Source organism: Drosophila persimilis, unplaced genomic scaffold, assembly GCF_003286085.1.
Source record: "Drosophila persimilis strain 14011-0111.01,24,50 unplaced genomic scaffold, DperRS2 tig00000124-arrow-pilon, whole genome shotgun sequence".
In the NCBI taxonomy this organism is placed as follows: domain Eukaryota; kingdom Metazoa; phylum Arthropoda; class Insecta; order Diptera; family Drosophilidae; genus Drosophila; species Drosophila persimilis.
The window spans coordinates 8,343,682-8,367,743 of NW_020825294.1; the positions used below are offsets into that span (position 1 = coordinate 8,343,682).

Consider the following 24,062-nt stretch of genomic DNA (forward strand, 5'->3'; position numbering starts at 1 on the left):
AAATTATGGCTCATCCTATTCTCTTTTCTCACTTTTAATTTTTCAATTTATACCCGACTTTCCCCTTGGAAACGCGCTGCCCTTGCCTCCTATTCAACTCTGAGACTGTTTCTATAGGAAGATAGAAGTTCTTTTTGCGGGCCATATTAAAAGATCCGATTTCTTAGTAGGCTTGTGCAGCAAGAGCACTATGTTATATAAGTATATATAAATGTATATTGTTTAGATGTCGTATATATATACTTGAATATAATATAAATAGTAATAACTATTATTGTTCTTAATATTTCTTTTTCTGTTTTAACATTTTGCCATAATCATTTAGTTAGTATGTATATTTTCATTAGGTCCTATAATGATTTCTAAATTATTGAGTGTGGTAGAGTCCAAAACGAAGAAATGTAGAAACCTCAAGACTTGAGTCGAAGGAGCAACAAAGGGATAGATTCTAGTCGAAAATAAATGAAGATTTTAATCAGGAGATCCACAAATAAAAAAGGTTAAAAGTTCGCGTTAGAAAATGAGTTTTCCCTAAAAAAAAACTGAGCCGTAATATAGTACTTCTTCTTACCTAACATTCTTTAATATAAATAAACACAAAACAAAGATTCCAATCTGATCCACGGTGCAAAATGTTCGATATTTTGTAAAGATTAAACTGATGATATATTCCATTGAAATCACGCTTTAAAGTTTAACTTTTGTTATTTGCTTTTGGTTTTGGGGCTTCCTCTCTACTTACGAATATACGTCTGATTTTGTTAGGTCTTCAAAACTCAGATCTGTGTATACATACATAACATTAGTCTATGCAAGGGTTACATAATATTTATATATGTATAATATATATAATTTATGATTCTGCTTTCCTTCCTCTGTTTCTGTTTCATATGTCTGTCATGTGTTGCTTCTTTGTCTATTATCCATATATGTTGATTTATACTTACACAGTTAAGTACATTCTCATAATTTAAACATAATAAATAATTTACATAACAGTTGTGATGCCTTTGTTTATGTTCATTAGTAATATTATTCGCTAGTAATCCTTCAACAGTTGAAAAGCAAAGTGAAAACTGGTTAGATTCCGACACTTTGTCGCTGGACTAATTTAAAATCGAATGAAACTTAACTTTTAAAATGATACCCCACAACTTCCGTTTTGTTTAATTAATTTATCCATACGTCCATACGCTGAGTATGTAGAACATTTCTGTATTCATTTTAGCGTTAATTTATTTGGAAAAATCGCAATCAGTGACAACAATAAGGTCCTGCGAGTAGTAGATCTGGAAATGAACACTCGCACGAATATATAACTGTGTCCAAGCCAAATCATTTCGGTTACTGGAAACATTTCATTAGTTTTATGTTTTCATTTCATTTTCCTGTTCAACCAATGAGATATACCTTATATTCCTAAAGTTATCATTAAATCGGCTTTGATTCCTGTGTGTATGTGTGTGTGTTGTTTTTTTTTTTGTATGTGTGGGTTAACTGCATAGATGAACAATTTGCTTTAACTACGATATTTCATTTGATTGTTGTTTGTCGTTCCGGGTGAGGATCAGGAGGATCTGTTAGATCAGTTAGAGCTGATGATGCATCGATTTCTATGCTTGACGGCTTTCTTATGTGGTTTCTTTGGTTATTTTCATACGTTTGATAGATGTGCTGTAAGTCTTTAATTGGAAAAAGTAGCTGTTCATTCTGATCAAGAGTAAATACTTTATGGGATTGGCAGCCCCTTTGGGCTGCCCTTTGTACAATGTTGTGTACAATGTGAATAGTCAGCCCACCTGCATTTGTCAGCCATGGCCATGTAGCGCTTTACTTCATGTTCTTCAGTATCTCGTCGGTCTCCTCGGGGTCCTTGAGTGTGTGCCACTGGGCAATGGGTCGACGCGGGGAGGCCAACATGTCCGACCAGTGGCGCAGCTCAGTTCCGGTTCCCATACAGCCGAGTATGCAGCGTCCTATGGGCTCAGAGGTACCAATACGATCGTAGTCCACAACGGTCACAACGAGACAGATTTTCTATATTCAAGTGTTAGCGGAAAGTGTTCAAGGGGAAAGTGTTCGCATTAGTATTGAGTAATTGGCTTTGAGCTGCTTCAACGGTCTCTTTTTCTGAGTGGGGTGGGGTTTTCGCTTTTGATTAGAAGAACTTTTTGTTATTTTCGATATACGTGTTCTGTTTGGTTTTGGTTGGTTGGGGCTGGGCTGGACTGGGGAGCAGTGGGATCTGTTGTTTGGTTAACAGGCAGACACTACAAAATGCTGTTTTGGGAAGCTATAGAAGTTATAGACAAAGGTCTTATCTACGTGGAGTATTGCTTGGCGGTTGAGTGCTGTATATTGTATATATAAGATATGGTGCAGGCTACTTCAGACTTTCAGAAGTTCTCTTGGGATCGTTGAGATCATTCGGTGGGCGATGCGATTCATCTTCGATCTTCATTCGATGACCTTGGGCTTGCACAAGCTTTGGGTTCTTTGGTTATTTTGTTTGTAAACACATCTAAAGGCTTTCAAGCATTACAAAAAGCTCCTTGAAACGGAAATGTTTGCTGTGGAGTATATACGAGTATTTTTTGTATATTTTCTTGTATGGTATTTTGGTGGGATGGTGAGGTATCAAGCAGAACATGCAAATGTCTAAAGCTAGGGATGAGCAGCATAAAACAACAAACAATTTGAAAACTCAAAACTAATTCCTAAAAGCTTTCGATCAGCGTAAGGTGAGAAGCAAATGAATCGGTTGTTTTGTCGATGATGATATCTGTTGGCAGATAAGAGTATACATATATCTCTTCTCTTTTCTTAAACCTCGGCGGGGACTAATGAACAAATTACTTTTCTTGAAACTCGATAGCATTTCATTAAAGCTGTGGCAAAAAGAAAAATGTTCATTAAATACGTGTAAACGAAAATGTATAATATTCAATCCCATTCGTCGTAGTTTTTCTTTTGTCAGCATGGGGGGTCCTACTTATAGAGGGGGAGATTTGATATTCTTGCACAAGCACACGTAACCGAAACAGAGTTCTCCCTCTTGACTTTGCTGTTCGATCGTTCCAAATTGTTTGGCAAGATGTGGTTTATGGTGGTATTTATTATGTTTTTTCTTTGGTTTTTATGGTGATGGATACGCTATACTTCTCTGTGGTGGCATTTGGTATTTATTGTGTATTCTGTATTTGTACTGTAGCTGTTGTGGTGCGATTGGTATTCGATATTCAAATCAGAAGACAGTGTCAAAATAATGTACCCACTTCGCTTCGTGTTTTCGTGGTGCATTATTGACGCCGCTGAGTTAGGGAGTTTGCGATAGTTTGTATTATGGAAAGAGTAGTTTAAGTAAGTATTCTTGTTTCTTGTTGTTCTTGGAGTGAGCGTAGTGTGTGGGTGGGCACGTGCACATTCTTGCTTGGCTGCTTGACTGCTTGAATGCTTAACTGCTAGACTGCTTGAATGCTTTACTGCTTAAAATGCTCGGCTGCTTGGCTGAGGGCGGCTCTGCACGAGTCGTGAGACCGAAGCGGGCACACTACTGCTTGCTCTCCATTCAACTGGACTGTGTGTCTAGGACTGTGTGTACGAGTTGGGCTGGGCGTCTATAATGCTTTTTTTTTGGAACAGACCTAGACCTAGGGCATGCCTGTATTTGCTATTATAATTATCCTTTACCAGATTGTCTTTCAAATACACATTTATCAACTAAAACAGAAACCCAATCGGCTGGTCTAAGCACATATCGAGGCTGATACAAATCTAACAAAAAAGTTGCTTTTTTTTTTAAATCATTTTACCAAACTACTCAAATTAAAGCATAACAACAAATTTTCAACCGGCTTCTTCTATTTTTTGTTGCTGGATTGATAATAATTTTGTTTTTTGTTTTTGTAATATTTACAACCGTAAGAAAAGCGTTTAAAAAATAAAAAAGCTTAGTAAATTTTGGTTTAAATTTTAAATTACAACATTGAACATTGAGTACGTTTTTGATAGGTCTTATAGAACACAAGGTTTTGGTTTGGTTTGGTTAAGTTTGTTTTGGGGGGAGTTTATAGATATCTTTATGGGTAATACGAAAGAATTGGCACTAAACGTGTTCGGTTTGTTTGTTTAGAGTTGGTGTTGTTGTCTTTTGGAATACAAGTATTCAATATATGGATATATCGTATATATATATATATATATAGTATATATAGTATAGGTAACAACAACGATTGCACGTAAGAGGCTAGTGTGTGTTGAGAGGGAGGTTGGGTTCTCAAAACTCGGTTGGTTTGGTTTGTATGATAGATAGTTCAGAAGAGGACAGCAGTAACAGTATAAGTAGTAGTAGTAGTAGGTAAGTTTGTATAGGTAGTTGTAGTAGAGTAGTAGTAGTAGTAGTAGTAGTAGTAGTAGTAGTTGTGGTTTTTTATAGGATAGTATAATACATTCTCGCATACTTGTATTTGTTCAAATGGTACTTCAAATGAGAACGACTCATTATAGTAAGGGTTGAGGGTGCATTTTTTGATACTTGTCTTCTTCTTTTTCAAACGTTTGCCATTTTGCATGATTGCAATTTTCACATATGGATCTATAATATAGGAAAGAATTGAAAGAAAGAAAAAGAAAACATTTTTTCGTTTTTATAACAAAGTAAAATTTTTGCAACAATTTGAGGAACACATTTTCTTGATTTCTTTATGGTTTTTGCTTTACACACACATATAAGAAATTTACGCAAAAAACTTGGGTTAATTATAATTATATACGTGTTATATATAGAATAGGTTTTTGGCAAATTTTTACTTTGCAAACACAAAACAAACATAAAACTAAAACGATAATACGAACTCGTACGAGAGGAACGAACCAAAGTAAAAACCCGTACACTATTCAGATTTCATAAACGATAATTGCTCGTCTCGTTGGATTGCAATTATAGTAGTAGAAGAATAATAACAGTTTTCCTTTCGTTCGTTCTCTTTGGAAATTAATTCACAAATTTAAAATCATTTACATACTGTATACTGTATACTGGTTTTTGTTTTTGAAACAGTAACTCTTGGAACTCAAGGCATACAAATGTGTTTAATTGTAAATTATATAAAAAGAATATTTGCTCTTTGAAAAATTTTGTTAGTAAGAATTTTGTTTGGAATCCGAATAATGTTCGAGCATTTGAAAACATACTGGAAAATGTTCTGTTGTTTGTAAAAGCCTAGAAGAACTTTAATTGTTTGGATATATTCAGCGGCAACGTTTTGTTTCTTCGGTGTGGAACCGAAACGGTGTCGAGTGTTAGGTTGAAAATATTGAATTCAAATTGTTAGATTACATGCAAAAGTGAAGCTAAAAGCAAGCGAGATTTTGACAGGTCTTTTCGGTTCGGAAAGAGCTTTAGTTGATTCGATTTTGGGTTCTATTTCGGTTTGCCAGGCATACAAGTAAGTAAAAACTGTGCGAGATTTCGGTATGGAAACGTTGCCGGGCGAAAATATATCCATTTGTATTGGTTTTTTGTATTGATTTGAGAGTAAATGAATTTAGTTGAATTTTAGCGTACGCGATTCAAGACAAATACGGGAAAATATGCAAGTCGAGAAAGTTGGCGCTATTTGATAGTTGAAAAGTTGACAAAATATTAGTTGGATTGGAATAAAATTGGTTGGACTCGGCTCTCAGAGCACTTTTTCTTTTTTCTTTTTTGTTTTTTTTTGTTGTTTTTTTTTTCTGCGAGCAAACGTTGCCTTGGCGTTTGCATTGCCTTGGACGTTTGAAAATCAAAGGAAAATGATTCAACTCAAAAGGAAAACCAAACGAGGTACAACTCCACACATCTAAGTAATTACACAAACAGATAACAACAAAAACGCTGCCAGAACCGCCGGGAGCCCAACAAAAACATCTTTGGCCCTGGCCCCAGTCCTGACAGCGCATCGGTAGCACTCCATATTACCAGACAGTCCGCCCACGTCCATCTTCTTCAGGTTCTTGGCCTCCAGTATGACGACGGTTAGCTTGCCAGCAGTCGGGACGTAGCGCAGCGAGAAGCAGATGTCTCCCAGCTTTTCCTGTTTGGCGAGATCCGAAGAAGAGTTAGGAGAAACGAGAGTGGGGTTGTGATTAGTAGGTTTCGCTACGGGGCCGGTACGGTTTGCAACAAGCAACATGTCACATAAAGACTAGAGGTACAGTTAAATACATATCCACACAAAAGTATAGTTTATATATAAGTTATATATGCGTTTCTATATTCGTTTGGGTCGGCACTATGGCAGGGTTCAAACAGAGGGTACTGCAGCTCTTAGATATTCTGCACTTAAAAGATTAAACTCATTTTAGATCCGTTTAGGATCGTAATACTTGGGTATTTGGATATACCCATGGAATATAGGAAGCATTGAAATTGTTGAGATATACACTTCGGAGTATACCAAAAAATATAAAATAGATTTATACAGTTACACAATATCAATATCAATTTATATATGTAATAACAACCAAGGATATCAGGTACAAAACATTAAGACAGTTCATAAACAAGAAAATCAGGATAAATCAAACACACTTCGGATTTGGGGGCGGGGTGAACAGTACAGTACAGTATATTATATTATATTATATTATATTATATTATATCATATTTATTTGATTGATTGGTAAGCAATTTGTACGTAAGGTTTACGAATAGTTCATGGTTATATCGACACAAAACGAAAACGCCACAAAAAATTACATTTAAAACATTTACTGCACGTCATAGTCATAGAGCTTCGATTCTGGTAAGTGTAAACGTAAACATATATCTATATACACGCGTGTACGAGTATACAGGGGTATCGAGAGAAGAGTATCGAGTATTGTATTGTATTGTATATCCAAAGGAAGAGTTAAGGAACCAAGGAAAATAATTCAACTGAAAGAAAACTAATTGATATTGTTCAAATGTTGAAGTTTCCTGTATTCTGGGTACCGAGTGTATTATGTATTGTTTATTTATAATCATACCAAAACTTACAGCTTTACTTTGAGTTATAGTCTAGTCAAGATCTAATCTTGGGGTTCTGGGTTCTTGAGTTTCGTATGTCGTTGTTCTCGTTTACGGTATTCGTCTAATAACACCCAGCTCAAAACCGACTGCACAAAATGCAAAAATATTTGGTTTCAAAAATGGTTTCTTAGACATTATTGGTATTAGATTAGGAGAAGATAGATAGAGAAGATAAAATAGTTTGAAGTCAAGCATAGTTGAACCGATCTTGTATGTACAATAGAAACTAATTTGAGGGGTTCTAATGGACCCGTTTCGGAGGCATATCCAAAAAAAGAGTGTAAATATATAGATATGTATATATTGTATGTATATAGAGAAATAGAGATGTGGATTCTTATGTACATGAAGGGGCATACCATACTCGCATATCGTACAAATGAAAGTTCTAGCTAGATTAGATTCAGAGTTCTACGAGTACGAGTATATAAACATAGTATGTATGACCATAGGCTGGTTCGAGCCGCTTGCAGTAGTGGTTCATGGTATTCATAATTTGGACTTTCGAAACACAAGCCAATGCCAATCGGATCTGCCAATTCCTCGTTCACCTCTCCAAGGGCCCAACTAGCCCGGGCAATGAAAATTCTAGTTGCTGGACTATATTAGGTATTTGTTTAGTTAGTTGTTTTAAGCTATACGGTAGTATATGTGGTTGTGTGTTTTATTTAAAAAAGTTTCAAGACAGAGACAGAAACAGAGAGCGAGCGAGCGAGACAGACAGAGAGCGAGCGAGCGAGCGTTATTGTGAAGTTATAGATTTTAGATCGGAGTCACTTACCGCAACTGTTTTAAATAGTTTGAGTCTTGGAATTGGAGTCATATTCTGATTATTATTCTTTTTTATTTTTGACTTGATCTGATTTAATTTGCTTTGGTATCTGGCATTTTCTCCAAATACGAGATACGAGTTGTTTAATTGTTGACTGTTGGGTGAATGTTCAATGGAAACGAAAATACGTATGTAATCAAAAATCGAAAGAAACCAAAAAGTACAACTGGAAAAACATTGTCGAGCATTTGTTGTTGAGGTATTTGACTGTCGAAGATCGAAGCTCTGCTTAAACATTACAGCACACAAACAAGTCAATACGAGTATGCAACCGAAAAAGATAATTTTGTTTTAATAATAATTACATTATACACATATCGGGCGAGACAGTGACAGAGAGCTAAGCACAAGAGTTTAAGGTTCAAAGAAGCGTATTATATGCATATTTTTGTTTTTTTATTGTCCTTCCTCAGAGGGAGCAATCAGCAATCAGCATTCAGGATCCTGATTCGATTTTGCTGGTCGAGTCGAACAGAATTTGAACACAAACACAACGAACAGAACTGGGAACACATTTATGACGACAACAACCAAAGCAAATAACGATAATAATGAGTTTTCTTCTCTCCATTCGTATACTTACATGTTTCAGGCCGATTCAGGTTTCGGATTGATTTGTCCATGGCATGAGTCAAAAATTTCGAGTTCAAGTTCGAGTTCGAGTACAGTTTGGAAATTTTCAAGTAATTTCAAATCGAATTTTGTGATAACAGGTTTTTTGATTTGGTTTTGTTTTTGGTTTGTTTGGTTTTTAGCGATACGTTCAAAAATAATTAAAGAGAAAAATGAAGAGCATATTAAAAATTTTTGAATTCCATATCCATCATAATTTTGATAAGTACGAGTAGTATTTCTTGTGGTATAAAAGTAAATGTTTTTCTTTTTTTTGTTTTTTTTGTATTTTCTGTAACCAATTGCTGGTCGCGTGTCCGTGTTCTGGGTTTGTATGTGTGTGTCTGGAGTATTCGATTCTAATACTTAGTGTGAATCATATAGTATATAAGTATTTAGTATTTAGTCGTAAGCAAAAGGAAAACATGCAGTAGGGTAGTAAATGGTTCAATAGGTATTTTGCAGTGTTGCTAAACTATTGTTGTACTGTTTTATATTTTATTAGATATATAGAGAAAAAGTTATAATTGCTGTCTCTGGGCAGTAAAGCTGGGGATTGTTTTCCTTGCACCGAGAATCGACTTTATGCGACAGTTTTCTATACACTTGCTGGATTTGTACACATTTTCGAACAAGATTAGCTTAAGAGCTAAAGAGTAATCCAGTAAGAGTATAGGCATGTCGGCTATCTTCGTTTTCTTATGAATTTTATTTTCCAGTCTGGCATTCACAGGCGAAAACTTTAAGCTTTTGCTGAAACTGTATCTGTGTTTCTGTGTTTGTGTGTGTGTGTGTGTATTATGTATCTGTATTTGCATTTGTGTGGGAGTGTATCTGTGTCCGATCTTTTCAAAGCATTCATATCATCACTATACCAATTCAATGAAATCAATGCAAATATTTTACAACATTTTAATTTAATTATTTATTTCGAAGATTCTTTTGTGCGTGTCTGTGTCTGCGTGTTAGATAGAGAAATAGAGGGTGTCTGAGTGAGTGTATTATGTTTGTATCTATGTAATAAAAGTTTGACGGACTTTATGCAAAGAACGGGGGGTGCAATAGTTGGTACTACTTTAAGAAAGATATGCAAAAGTTTCCAGTATTTTCGGCGTTAAATTGTTCCAATTAAAGTGCAAACAAAAATTAGTGTGTGATTAGTGTTTCAGAGATACTTTTTGAGATAGTTGGGCAGCGTGGCAATGGGCCCCGACAAAGGCAATAACATTTGGAAGAATGAAGGAAGATTGAGGGGGTTTCTGGTGGAGAAGAAGCCACGCTGATTTTTGCGTTTGTTTTTTTTTCTTATGCCACAGATTTTCTCAGCAAAATAATATTGCAGTGTGATTATTTGCATATATGGAAATGTGAAAACATTTATCAGAAAATGCCTTTCTATTCGTTAGTATTTCGTTGCAAACAAGACAGCTCAAACATAGACAAAATTGCTTATATCAATACAAAAATTCAACTACAATATTAATGATGCGAGAAAGAATGCAGACATAACAATATATCAGGATATATAAGTATGTATTGAATGTATATATATAGAGAGAGAGTTAGAGAGAGAGAGAAGAAGAACAATCGCTCAAGACGAAAGTGATTGATTAGGATGATCAGACAAAGAAGTTTGGAAGATATGCAGTAGTATTGTTAGAGTTTGCTTTGGATACAATGATTATTATAGACAGATTTCATGTACAAGAGCGACAGTTCAGAGAGCAGGTTATACAGAGGTTAGAGGGTTAGAGGGTTAGAGGGTTAGAGGTTGGAGGGTACAAATGATAAACTCAAATCAAGTATGCAAAAGTGTAACAGAGTTCTCTTTGGTTTGTTGTAAGATTTGTAATTATTGTATGTTTCGTATTTACCTTCTACAAAAGTTCAAGAAAACAAGAGATTATATGTTTCGAAAACAATTTTTGTTTTTTTGTTTTTTGTTTTGGATGGGGGATTGGAGAAAGAGAAATTTAGAGTTTTATTTTTTGCTGTAGTTGTAGAGTAGAGTAGAGTACAGAGTAGAGAGGGAAATCATAATGCTGTCAAAGAGTTGGTGGTTGGGGGGTTGGGGGGGTGGGTAGGGGAGGAGCAAATTCAGTTGTGATTTCCGAATTGGATTCTCCCCGTCTGTTTTCTGTGGATTTTTTGTTGTTGCATCGTTATATTATTCGTTTTTGATTCATGTTTTTATATTTGCATTTTGAACTGGGTGTGTTTCATGGGAGTTTCATAGGAGATTCGATAAACTTTTGCTTGTCTGTTCCGCGAAGAAGGAGTTTTCATTGTTTTGTTGATATTGTTTCTGTTCTGGAGAGTTTTCTTTGTAATTGTTTTTGTTCCATGTACTTTAACGAGGACGGGGGTCGGTTTGGAAATACTTGGATCGTCTTGGAGCGATTGATTGCTTTCTGCTGTACGAGTATTTATCGACTTATCGATTGTCGACTTCCGATTGAAATTGCAATGCAAATACGTATACACACAAAACACAATCGTCTTAAGAACAGAAGACTGCACTGCTTGCTCAGTCGTCGGTTTGGAGAGGACTTGCATAACTTAGAGAAAACAAATAACAGACCCAATAAATCATAAGACACAGATAACGGTTAACTTCGTTCTTTGGTTGGACAAAATCAAAAAAAAAACTTAGAGGCACACCGAGTGTTATACATAGACAGAGAGAGAGAGAGTTACAGATATTCTGGACAGATGTACGAGACGTGGCCTAGCCCCTCGACCTCGACTGCCCCGGCCTTGTGGCGGGCCCAGCTCTACATACCTGTCCGCCTTCACCCTCAACGCTGACGAGGTCGCGCCACTCCTCGATGGTCTGCGCCAGATCGATCGTGCACAGAGGGACCTTCACCTCGCCGATCTGGTCGTGCTTGGAGAAGCGATCGAAGTCGAAAATGGCAAACACGAGCGTTTTGTTCATGGCATCGGCGTAGGGTAAACTCTGGAATCGACCATTAAATACCATAGCCAAGAGTGGATGTGCTCCTTCCTTACCTTAAAGGTGAACGTCTCATTGAAGACCGGACTCAGCGTTTTGCGATGCACTTTGGTCTCGAACTTCTTCTTCTTGTCCGGCAGCAGGTAGACCTTGACATAGGGATCCGAAGTGCCGCCCATGTCCAGGGCGGGCAGCTCCTCGGCCTGTATGACCGTAACGGCCAAGCTATTCGAATTGAAGTCGTATTCCAGCTGCAAGATACAAAATCGAACAAAGGGGGCCACAACAGGGGATATTCGGATTTTGAGAGAGGAAGAACGAGATTATGTTAGTTCAAGATATTGGAATTTCGTGTTTATATATTTTGTACGAGTATGTGCAGTTTCAGTTTCAGATTTAGGCTTGTTCGCACTGAGAGATATATCCCAGATCGGAAATACATCTAACAGCTGCCAACAACTAACTAATTTTGGTCTAATCTAATGTTGTTCAGTGGGTGAGTTCGAGTGTGATTGAAACATAAGGGTATACTTGTGGGAAGCAAGAGTTATAAGAGTGAGTAGTGGTCCTTGTTCTTTGTGTGTGTTTCCCTGTGCACACATCTTACACCTATCTGAGTTTGGCTTTGGTTAGTTCTGTATTCTTTGGGATTAGTTAAGAGTGGTGTGCTCTGGGGGAATGAGCGGTAGGACCCACCTTGAAGTTGAGACGCCCCAGCTTCTGTTCGCTCTGCTTGTCCTCCTCGTCCTCTTCGGCATTTTCGGCGAGTTCCTCCATATCAGGCTGAACCTATGGCATACCAGAACCCAATAACTACTAATATTTGATGGCGGCTCAGATACTTACTTTCTCCTTGTAGGCCGATCCCAACAACTGTACCGATTTCATATCGACACCCTTCTTACCCTTACCATCTTTGGTTCTTCGCTTCTTCAGGAACCTCCGCACACAGAAGAATATAATACCAAAGACGACGAGGAATACGAGTATTATGATGGCCACCACGCCCCATGTCGGCAGGCCCGTGCGCTCCGCAATCGCCTCGGTGACCACTTCGCCGGCATGCTCAATCTTTTTGATGACCGGCAAGGAGGTGGTAGTTGATTCTGCAACACCACAACACAGTCCATATATGTATATCTCTGGCTCCTTTCGTTTCTCTGGTACTCACCCTGAGCCTCTGTGGTTGCGCTCCTTGTTGTTGTCTCCACCTGTGCGATTCGTTGACTTTCGGCGGCCGCTGCCGCTGCCTCTTCGGCGGCCGACTCCTGTTCCTGCTTCTCCAGCTCGCGGAACCGGGAGTGATGTGTTTCTTCCAGCTTCTGGTCCACGGAATCTAGTTCTGTTGCCGACTCGGGCGCTGGCTCTGCGTCCGGCTTGGCGTCCGCTTCCGATTTTGCATTTGGCGGCATTTTGTTGTGTTGTGATTCTGCTGGAAAAACAAACAAAAAATACAATATAATACCTATAATAATCTAGCCAGTAAATCCATATATTTCCTTTCCTTTCCAAGTATCTTCTGTGCCTCATACCACACTTAGACTCTTCGATCTTGCTTCTAATTTTATAATTACCTAATTTAAGGAGCCTAGACCATTTTTATTTAAATTCTTCTTACTTTAACCATCATTTGTTTAATGTGCGGTCAATTTCCATATTGTGCGAGCATCCGTTTTAAAAATAGCCGGAATGCCGACGATTTTGCCACAAAGAAATCCCACAAAAGTCATTACAAACTTTTCCTACACTGGCGGTGTCCTTGAAACACTAGAAATGCGCTGACGGCGTCTACGCGGTGCGGTGCGGTGGGGTGGGAGAAAGCTGGGATAGAACGCACCCAGCAAAAGTGCTTATCCCCAGCATGCCAAGGGCACGCACTCTGTCACACACAGCGATAAATGTATATGTATATATATATGTATCCGCAATAGCAACCCACATAAAAAGCTTACACTCGCGGGGGTCCTTATACACTTTGCTCTTATTTCTTTCTCTTTTTCCTTTGCTTGTTCCTTTCTAATTTTCCCGCCTTCTTTTCTAATTGAATTCATTAATATTAATCTGCCTTGTAGTCCCTCGTTTTGAATTTTTTCATATTTTATTCCTCGGTTCTTTGCTCCTTTTGGCCTTTCACTTACTTTAACAATTTGAGCCTACTTATGGATAAAGCGAATCTGCTTGAGTCGGGTCCTTTGCTATTGTTGTCTGACGTCCTTTGACCCTGAACTGCCATTGTTAGGGAGCTAAGCCGCGGACCCTCGGGTATTTGTGTTTCCACTTATTAAAAAATATACTCATATTTTCTTGATTGACAATAAGCTGTCACTGGTCTGGCTGCGCGAAATTGAGACTTTTGCTGACCCCTCGTACTCGCAAGTTGAATGACACTCGTCCTGGTCCTTGGGGGTTTGATGAACCCCATTAAAAATGTATGCAAAACCGCACTTTGTGCTTTTAGAATGGTTTTTTCTTCATAAAACGAATAGTTATGAATGTACGTAAAAGAAAAGATATTCGAATAGCTGGGATTCAGTATTAGGATCGATATAAAACAAGATATATGTATGGCAGTGGTGGAATGGAGAGGATACACTGGGACTGGGGGGAACTGGAGAATCTACAAATTTATATGTGTATGTAACTGAAGAGGGGAAAATGTATAGAATTACATCACTTAAGAACGGCTGGACAGGTTTGGACAATTTTGGGAATTTTATTTACTTCTCTTATGAAAAAAATCTCAATTAATATAGAGTTATTTGCTTGATTAATGCCTGCTTTTAGAAGACCTTAACATGGACAGTTAATATTGAGTTATTTGCTTGATTAATGCCTGCTTTTAGACGACCAAACCTTGGACGACGTGTCGACATAAATAGTTAGGATTTCCATTATAATCGAACGCATGAGGTAAATTAAAGAAGACTAGTCGGAAATGAAGACTTGAATGCTTTCGATTGAGATTCCGCAATCGCCTAGAGAGATCTGTAGTATGCCAACATTGCAATGGATTGAAGTTTCAATCGGAATCTATTCGTTTCTCTATGGAAATACAACGAGCGAAGGAACGAAAATCAGAATTTCCTTCAGATCTGTTTCGTTGGTGACGTGAAATGAGAGAACAACTGCAAAATCTTCTTCATGAGCATTATTAATATTGGATGCAATGCAAAATCCTTGTCAGAGCAGACAAAAGACCCTCTGGAATACAGTCGCAGTGATAATTGTGGGCGAGAATGTGGCATCACGCGATAGTGCTCTAGGGCCTCGGGATGGTGGACACTTGCAACGCGTGTACGAGACCCATCGGTCATGTGATGCACCCATTGGCGGGATGTCGTGGAGAATGATGGCTTCACTTCGATATTAAGATACGCAAACCAACGATAGTCATTAATTCTTTCATTCCAATACTATTTCAGGAGTCAATCAAACGAATATGAAGGTCAGTTCAATGAATTTGTATGTGCATCGATTGATTTAACAGTACTGCGTCGGACAAATCAGTCGAAGTTACGATCAGACGAATGATTGAAGGGAACATGGCAAACATCGGTTGTTTAATCATTCTCCCAGCTACTTATGCAGCTCTCGCCAGATGAATGAGTACGCTCAAGATGCGATGACGTACGTGCGAAGTTACGGACAATCCGGATTCATTTATCATTTATCATTCAGCCATCCGAAATGGTCCATACAGATAAAATCATATGTCAGTGTCTAATTATCACTCTATGGTTTATCTGAAGGTGTTACAACGTTCGCAGGGTCCGCTAGTATCGCTAACGATATAATACAATACTCAAAATTATGTTTCAAGCAATTGGATAAGGTTTAGATCCATCAAAGGTTAAACTGAAGACATGCAGTCTGTCAAAAAGAATTAGACCTTAAACTAACTAAAGAATGGCTCCGATATAACGTTTTTCGAGTAGTTAAGACGTCACCGATAATATAAAAAAAGTATAATAGGAAAATAAGCAACTTTTCTGCAGATTGTCCTCCTCGTAATCCTACTACCCGCACCTATTTCTGCCGGAACCTATGCACACCATTTTCCATCAAAGGATGCTGCTGTATTTTGAATAAATCACAAGACCTCGAGATGAATTATAATAGGCACTGCTGGAGGCTGCTGCGTCCACTGCACCTACATATTTTATTTTCTAGGAAAAGCAGCTTTAGTTTCCCCTAGAGCTCCTTGCGCCAGAGATAAATTATAATGGCCACCCACTTAGCCCCCCACTGGGAGAATAAAAGAGGAAGCCAACAACAAACTGGGATAAGAGCAATTTAGGAGCAAAGTGACTTCAAATTGCTGGCAACCGCGTGGCTGCTGCCTGTCGCCTGCTGCCGTTGCCCGACAATTGTTTACTTGGCAAATGACGTCAAAGGACACACATATACGAGTATATACCCTTGCTAAAGTCCCGTCACACACACACACACAGACAGCTGCACGTACTATACGAGATGAGAAAAACTCCGAGAGAGCTTCTTAAATGGAAAGGCCCGAGGACATCTTTGCCCATCCGACCCCATAAATACGCTTAAAATTCAACCACGGGTCCAAAAGTTGTGTTTATTTAACAAGAACTGCCCTCGAAGGCGCCGATATGGGCGCGACTAAACGCAATTTGCATAGAAAATATGCGAAATTATGCTGTTTGCGCTTGTTATATAATTTATGAAAATGTACTCTGAAGGGGGGCCCCAAGCAGGCTGCTCGAAAGAGATCCTGACCACGCCTTCAAGCAGTTCGCTTTTCCACAAATCAATACATTTAAAAGCAGCTTAAAGAAGTTTTCTCATGGGAATGCCGACTGGAAATCAAATAAGAGGAGGGAATGACAGCTGGGAGACTAGAAAGATTCACGGTGTCTGAAAATCGCACCAAGAAATGAACTTTAGATTCACTAAATGGCATTTTGTTCTGGAAAAACCCCTGAAAAGTGAAAGCCGGTGCACCAAAAATCTCAAGCTAAATAATGTCCTGCCATTAACCCAAATTTGCATGTTAATAAGCGCCAAAAGCCTATGTCGAGGAGCGGAAAAGAAGGCCAGCACTATCCCGGAACCAGCTCTGCGGAACAGGCCAGAAATTCTGTCAGTCTGCCAGTTCTCGTTCCACTCGCTGCCCACAGGTCAAATAGGTGTATAGTATATGAGTATGTATTATTTTTTGGTGCCAATTTGTCTGGGGCCCAAGCGGAAAACTACGCAGTCCAAGCGCCTCGTACGAGAGTCTCTTTTAGGGCCCCAACAGCTGCCTCTCGTCTCGCTCTTTGATGGTGTTGTAAGTCCTCGTTATGAGGACCTGTAAAAGAGCTTAAATATGCACTGAGAACTGATGGGCAAACATTTCCCATTTCGAAATTGGGTCATCAAAGCCAACCATTAAATGTGCAGTAGGCATAGGGAATTCTTATACAGACGAGTGTGTAGTACATATCTTACAGATGATGGGCCTTACAAGTCTTTTTTGATGGGGATGTTCTCAGAGGTAGAAGACGAGGATTTGCCTGCCAAGGAGCGCCATCTCAATCAATAGTTCAATCAAGGGGTCCAATGCGGTTTTAAATCGATTGGTTACAACTTTTTTTATTCTTTTCAAATTTGATGATCCCTGGAGGTAAGGTATCCAATCGTACCTCCCATAGCATGGTATATATGTCGTTATCCCAGCCAATTATTATATAGATTTTTTTTCTATTACTATGCATAATAATTTCTGCGCTTTGACCTTTCGCGGTTGTCTATAAATAGAATAGCTGTCTGCTCCAGCGATAGTGGGTGGAACAGACTCATGATAGATGGGAGAGAGGGTGATAGGGTTGTGGCAGTGAAAAAAGGAAAATATCAACAATTGTCTGTTCATTTACGAGTAGATTAGGGGCAAATTCGTTTAGCGATAAGATAATTTTTGCATCATCAAACATTCAGTAGATAAACGAGGCCAAAAGCCCATCAGATCGAAACACGGAAAGAGAGAGAGAGATACGTACAGGACATACGTAAATGCCAAGAGCTGACAATCAAGCTGTCAAAACAAATTAGAGAGCACTGACAGGCCAGCCATTACCTGCAATGGATAAACAAAAACAGGGAAGACCGCCCCCCCCACATGGAAAAAGGATTCAGATCTACTGGTAACATCTGTGGAACACACGCACAAAAGGCCAAAATGAACCAGAATCAAGCGGAAGGGGGCCCATGTTTCACGGCCCACGTCGCACGTCCCACGGCCCACGGCCCGAGCTTCTCTCGCCGTCGTTTGGATGAGCTTCGGAGCAGGAATCGGTTAAACTTTTTTGGCGAGAGAGCTCTCTCTTTGCCGCTTTCTCCGCCTCTCTTTGCCCTCTACTGCGCACATAACCCAGAGAAGGCAACAAAATAAAAACTCTGCACAAAAAATAGGGGAAAAAAATAGGAAGAAACCGAAACGAGACGGCGAAGAAGGACAAGACTGTGGCTGAGACATGAAGAATGCCCGAGGAGAAAAACCAATTTTCCACATCATTATGCTTTTCGCTTTCATTGAACAAACGCTTTTCCATTGATTGACCAAAAATTGCTTTCCAAAATTATATATTATAAGAGTATCAAAAACAGTACTCACTGCACTCACGGGGGAATATCTATGCAAGGGGTCAAAAGACTGGTAGGTGTCCCACTATGTCTGTCTTGGAGGGGGGGCTGGGGGCCCAACTTGATTATTGGCTATTATGTGCGGTTTCCATACTTCGCAGGAGCCTTTTTACCCCCCATGGCCTCCTCCATCTACATATCTGAAATTCCTGCTTCCTCTCCTTCCGTCTGTCTGTCTGTCTTTCAAAGCTAATTAGCCAAAGAGATGCTTAATCAAGTTTAGCCGGCATTAGACATAGATAAGAGGAACGTAATGAATAAGATACGAGTATCTTGTGTGGGCTTGAACGTGGGCAGAGGCTTTGGGCGGCAGGGGAAATGAATCTTCCATGGAAAATTCCCAACGCCAAGTACAAGAAGACAACTTGTTCATTATAATGTATACGGAATGTGGTCTTACATTTAATCTAGTTTTTCTACGGAAACCACTAATATCCAGCCATGTTGTTTTCATACAAATCCTAGGCTAATCTTGCCTGAAAAAACCACAAGGCCTAATCAAATTCAAGATAATACAATAAATCCAACACGAATGTGCATTTTCTTGGTTTAACTTTCTGTAAAATAGTAATTCCTCCTAGGGATATATGTAACTGCAGTCCTTACTCTCCTGTGAGTGGCAATCTACCAATTGCCAGATCTGCCCCCTCTGTATTATAGCTCTTACCCAATCCTTTCTTGTTTAATTTATTCGACCTACCTCCTAGTCAGACAGTGTTGCCGCTCTTTCCGATGATGCCTCTCCCCAATCAAAGTCTGGGCCTGCCTGCGCTTTGCCTTGGACTTAATGTGCCTGTTTATAGTCAGTTTTACTGGTTAGATGATGGGTTTTGAGCAGTGTCTAACGAAGTGTGACTCCGGGGCAAGGGCGGCAGCAGTGGCGACGACTGGGCAGGAAAGATGATGATGATGCGGGTCCTTCGGTGTGTGTGAGTTGCTCCTGCTGCTGCTCCTTGGTACGTGGCTAGCTTTGGCTAGGGGCCGCGGCTCGCTGGTCTCACATGAATTTTGTATAAGTCTGATTTGTATTTATCACGATTTGCATTGAATTTGCGAGTTTAATTTGTTAATTTATGACAATTTCGTGTATTTTGCACCAAACATTGCGAGAGCACCGGACCGAACAGTGAGCGAGAGCGAGAGAGCGAGATAAGGGAGAAATAGAGAGAGAGAGAGAGAGAGAGAAAGAGAGACAAAGTAAGTACGAGTGCGGGAGAGTAACGGTGCGAATACGTAATATCAAAATACAATGGTATGCGTAAATATTGATAGAGCGAATCTCGTATGCGACTGTGTGTGAGTGTGTGTGTGTGTGGGTGTGTGGGCGGGTGTGTATTTTGTCTCTTTGCTTAAAAGGTTACGTGTGTGGGTGCGTGTGCATGTAGGGGCAAAGAGAGAGCGAGAGAGAGCGAGGTTAAGTTGGCAAATACGCTTTTCCTTCAAAGACGACGTTGAAAGCAAATTCAGGATAGAGATTTTCTTAGAGCCGTAACGCCTGAGCTTTCCTCTTTTCTTTTTCTCTCGCACAGTCACACACACACACACACACACACACTTGAAATGGATAAAGAACGCTCTTCCTTTTCTTTTCCTTCCGTTCCTTTCGTTTCCTTAGTTTATTTAATAATTATTATTTATATTATACTCGAAAACGCTTTCCATTAAATGCGATTGTATTTCTTTTTCTTTTTTAATGTCATCTCTTTTTGCACTCAGACCACACTGCCACAGAAATCATGTGGAAAAATCAATAACCCAGCAAGTGGCTCACATGCGTTTTCACTTTCAACGATGCCCCATTCTGTGTTTCTCGATTTCTAATAAATTTTTTGCATTGCACATTGGATTTTTCAATTCGAATCTCCTTTAGACGGCTCCTACATTATTTTTGTCTCGTCCGTTTGCTCGTGGTTTTTGCCTAAACAGCACCGAAAAATTCTGATACACAAAAAATGTTCTCCTTTTTCGTCAGCGCGTGCAAACACACACACAGAGACACAGACACAGAGCAACGCACACACACACACACACGCGCTCGGAAACTTTTCGGGGCTTTCGATGGAATTTCCTTTTACATAACCGTCGAGAATCACTTGTCAGGGTTTTTGTTAGCTTTTTACCAATTATTCCATAGATTTGATTTGATTATTTCATCATTTATTTCGAATTATCGGTCGGATTTTGTAAGCGTTTCCCTTGTAGAATTTTCCTGTTCTCATTCACCTTCAGCCTAGCGCTTTGTACTGCTGCAGCCAACTTCCACGGTCGATGTTCATTCGCGTTTTGGCCCACACGTTCAAGGAACAGCGAGGAAAAAGCTGCTGGCCAAGCCACAGACACAGAGAGAGAGAGAGCGAACCGGTTGGGCATCGATTTTGGGTGCTCGGCCAGCGGGTGGTCGGGGCTCTGTGGCGGGAGCAGAACTTTTGGCGAGTGGAGACTTTGGAGGAGAAAGTTTGGGCAAGGTATTCGTCTTAGATCCCTTGCAGTCGGACTTTATTTTTGGTCAATGAAATTAACGAATACTCTTCTATGCCGCTCGATAGGCTACATTTTACAAGATTTTTTTGTGTTATAAAAAACATTCAAAAAGGAGTATCCTTAAGCATGTGACTTTGTATTTGATTCTTCCTTTATTTGTTATTTTTTTGCATAGCTACTAGTTTTTGCCTAAGCCCACGCAAAAGCCCTCTCATCCTCATCCTCGTCCTTCGATGAACATCTGACATGCGGCCACATGTTACGGCAAAAGCTCCCGCAAAGCTTCGAATCCTGCGCGTGGGGACTCTACGCTCTACAGTGCATGCGTACTGCCATGGAAATTTGTCAATGACCATATTATACAGGTTTCGGCCTGGCCCGGCAAGGACATTACAAGGGTCGTGGGGGGTTGACTGTGGAACCGAGTAAATGATAAGCTCACTCGCTACAAAGGAGCTTGGGCGGCCAGAGCGGCTGAATAAAGTTTAGTCGCTGAGCTTTTGCCTGCGAAAGCTTCGATAGTACCGCCAATGGCTGGGCAGGGGGAGCCAGAGTGCAGCACACCGCCCACAGTCCACTGTCCACAGTCCAGAGCCCACTGTCCACTGTCCACTGACTAAACATCTAAACAAAATCAAAATGCACGGCCAGCATCATTAATGGCCACTCTGCACTTCCGGTGCGCAATTACGCATGGCAAACACAAATCAAGAGCCGCAAGCCCAAATTGTGATATGAAAATCATGTCTGGCAGGCACGTGATCCTCCCCGAAGGATAAGCGTCAATTATAAATTGCGTAATCAAATAAATTTCCCAAAATTATTTAACTTATTTATAAGCCAAACACAAACCGAACTGCACGGCACTGAACCGGACCGGACCGGACCGGACACATTTTCAGGCAGAAACTTTTTGCCAAACAAAATGGCAGGACACTCAGACACGCGTGCACAAAATACTTGTACATCTATGCACAATATTTACATTTTATGAGCAGGACATTGCCGTTCTGTCAACAGAATTCAAATCAAATAAACTATAAATGTCCGTGGGACTGGGACACATCGCAGCTTCGGCTTGAGCCCTGGCCAAAGGAATTGATATTCCCTGGTCCTGCTCCTGTCCCTGCTCCTGCTCCTGTTTCTGCTGTGTTTGGGTTCGTGCTGAAATCGTTATCCTGTTACTTGTCATTAATTCGAACCTCTGTGCATATTGTTATTCCTGTCATTATTGTTGTGATTGTTGTTCCTGCTGTTCGTCGGGCCGTTAAATTAGCCAACCCGCTTATCAATTATGTATTTGAATTTAATTGGCCAACTAGCAGGCTCCTGGGACCCGCTGCCCATCCTAGACACTGATTGGATTGATTCTTACTTGCATTTTAATTTACAAAAATATAATACTTTATTTCAGCCTTCACAGCAAAGCCGCTGGAAGTCAGGACTTGTGCAATTATTTCAAAATAAATTAAAATAAGCTTTGAAGTGTCTTCTACGGGTATGTACATTAATTACAACTAATAACATTGCATATTTACAAAGCATGGTATATTTAATTTCATAACTCAATGTCCCAACTGGAACGAACAGGATTAAAATAATCTCTCTTAGGTTTCTTGTTTCGTAAGGTTTTTTGCCAGCTTTTATTATTCCATTTATATTATTTATATTCGAATTCAGAAGGGTTCAAGGGTCAATATATTCCCTATTTATTTAACTAATTAACAACTATCTGCTAATAATTGTTTAAGATACTAAAGAAACCAACTATAAATACAGGAGATTAGGAAAGAATTTATAAAATTTTTCTAAGCTTAGGGGATTGTAAATACTAAGTGCATTTATCTTAAGGGATAGTTCAGGGGATAAGGTATGCCAAATATAATTATAGTTTATATGGATTCGTATATATGGATATAAAGCTGTATGTAGATCTGATACCTTGGCTTTAGAACGTGTTGTAATCTAGGCCATAAGGTATGACAAAGGGAGTTAAGATTATGGTATATATGGATTCGTTTCTTAATGTTAGATATGATACCTTGATTTTTGGACTGTGTTGTAGATCATGCAGTCTTTGGAACATAAAGAATACGTATAATATTCCAAAGAAATTAATTACTAAATTAAATTAATAATTTAAATATATTAAAAATTAAAAGGGGTGTTTTTTCGGTAACTTATGAAATTTGTATAAGCTTCACAGCGAAAAACATGATCCTTATTGAGTCAAAGAAGCGTTCTTTCAAGTTAACACGTTTATAAAAGAAAAATACTTAAAATAGGAAAAGGTTTTGAGATTGTGTAGGAAGATGGAAAGACATACATATGTACATCTATCAATTCCGGATTAGAATTCCATGGAACCATCTAACTGACTGGGAACATTCAGCTCCACAGGCCACCTTTTCGTAGATCCTTCCATTCGCCTGGGACTCCAATGCTCTATTTGACCACCTGGCCTTCGAAAACTATGAAGCTATAGAGGCCCATTGTGGCCGAAGAGTACACAAATCAAGAGAACGTTACCAGGAACCGTAAAGGACTCGTATATAGACATTTGCAATGATTTTCCACCAATTAAACCGATAACTCTGAATACTCGTCGGTCGATTAAATATGTTAGCAAAAAATGGCTACAAATTAAATTGCCACTCCAGGATTGAGCCAGACTGCACTTGAATCAAATTGAATGGGCATGCGATTTGAAGACCAGCTCAAAACTTGATCTTGATGGTCTGCCTGGTCAGTTCTTTGTGTGTTGTGTGGCTGCAATTGAAATTTGTGTGATTTTGGTTATTTGTCGTGGTTATTTGGTTATTTTGGCCGCTGCAGGGCCCCCGATGCCAGTGTGATTTATTCATTAAATAATGTGCGGCGAGAGCCCAGGGCCCCAGGCCCACTTGGTCGCTCCCTGCTCCCTCATGCGTCATGATTTTCTACAAATAAATTGATTTCAGTTTTCAACATTAATTTAATAGTTGTTGTTATGGCCTGGCCGATTGGTTTGTCAGTTTTTATTGTTACGGCCACTGCCACGGCCATTGTTGCTGTTGCTTTTGCTTGGATCTGTTTCTGTTGCTGTTGCTGTTGATGGTTACATTTTGTAATTTCATTCCTCATGGATCCAGGGATCCGCGGATTCCGGCAATTGAGCATTATGCAATGCATTTGCATTTCCATTTCCATTTCCATATACGAGTGTACGAGTGTTCGAGTATTCAGGCAATCGTTTAATTGCAATTCAGGGGTTTTTCTTTTCTGATTTCTGATTTGGCTTTTAATATTTGCATTGTTTGCCACCAATTTGCAATTGCATTCTGCCATTCTGCCATTCTGCCATTCTGTTGTACTGCCATTCTGCCATTTGCATTTCTTTCCTCATTTGAACGGCTTGAATGCTGTCCTGTCCTCCCCGATCATAATCGTAAGCCGAGCAGCATTTTCATTTACGAATTTTACGATTTTCGTTGTTAATA

General features: G+C 39.4%; 1 protein-coding gene across 7 annotated transcripts; it reads right to left on the reverse strand.

The window, feature by feature from the left end:
- Positions 1-264: 264 nt before the first annotated feature.
- LOC6596501 (synaptotagmin 1) lies at positions 265-20,359 on the reverse strand. Of its 7 annotated transcripts, none has more exons than XR_003408564.1 (12): positions 20,223-20,357; positions 18,803-19,120; positions 12,626-12,886; positions 12,301-12,560; positions 12,151-12,243; positions 11,511-11,705; positions 11,281-11,457; positions 5,960-6,068; positions 4,461-4,594; positions 1,800-2,037; positions 1,411-1,682; positions 265-1,347 (listed from the first exon to the last, which is right to left on the reverse strand). XR_003408564.1 is itself a non-coding variant. In XM_002021539.2 (11 exons), exons 3-10 carry the CDS (start codon positions 12,864-12,866, stop codon positions 1,831-1,833), a joined length of 1,422 nt encoding a protein of 473 aa, XP_002021575.1. In that variant the 5' UTR covers positions 12,867-12,886; positions 18,803-19,120; positions 20,223-20,357; the 3' UTR covers positions 1,364-1,682; positions 1,800-1,830. The 7 variants fall into 7 exon arrangements, 1 of the variants encoding a protein (XP_002021575.1); XR_003408561.1 differs by having other exon boundaries at positions 266-1,347; positions 5,960-6,074; positions 20,326-20,359; XR_003408562.1 differs by having other exon boundaries at positions 266-1,347; positions 5,960-6,074; positions 12,626-12,883.
- Between the last annotated feature and the right edge of the window lie 3,703 nt (positions 20,360-24,062).

Coding starts and splice junctions, on each gene's coding strand:
- LOC6596501 (XM_002021539.2), bottom strand. CDS start 12,866: ATGCCGCCAAATGCAAAATCGGAAGCGGACGCCAAGCCGGACGCAGAG. Junction 11,706..12,150: donor TGGGGCGTCTCAACTTCAAG/GTGGGTCCTACC, acceptor TGTATCTTGCAG/CTGGAATACGACTTCAATTC. Junction 11,458..11,510: donor ATGAGACGTTCACCTTTAAG/GTAAGGAAGGAG, acceptor GGTCGATTCCAG/AGTTTACCCTACGCCGATGC.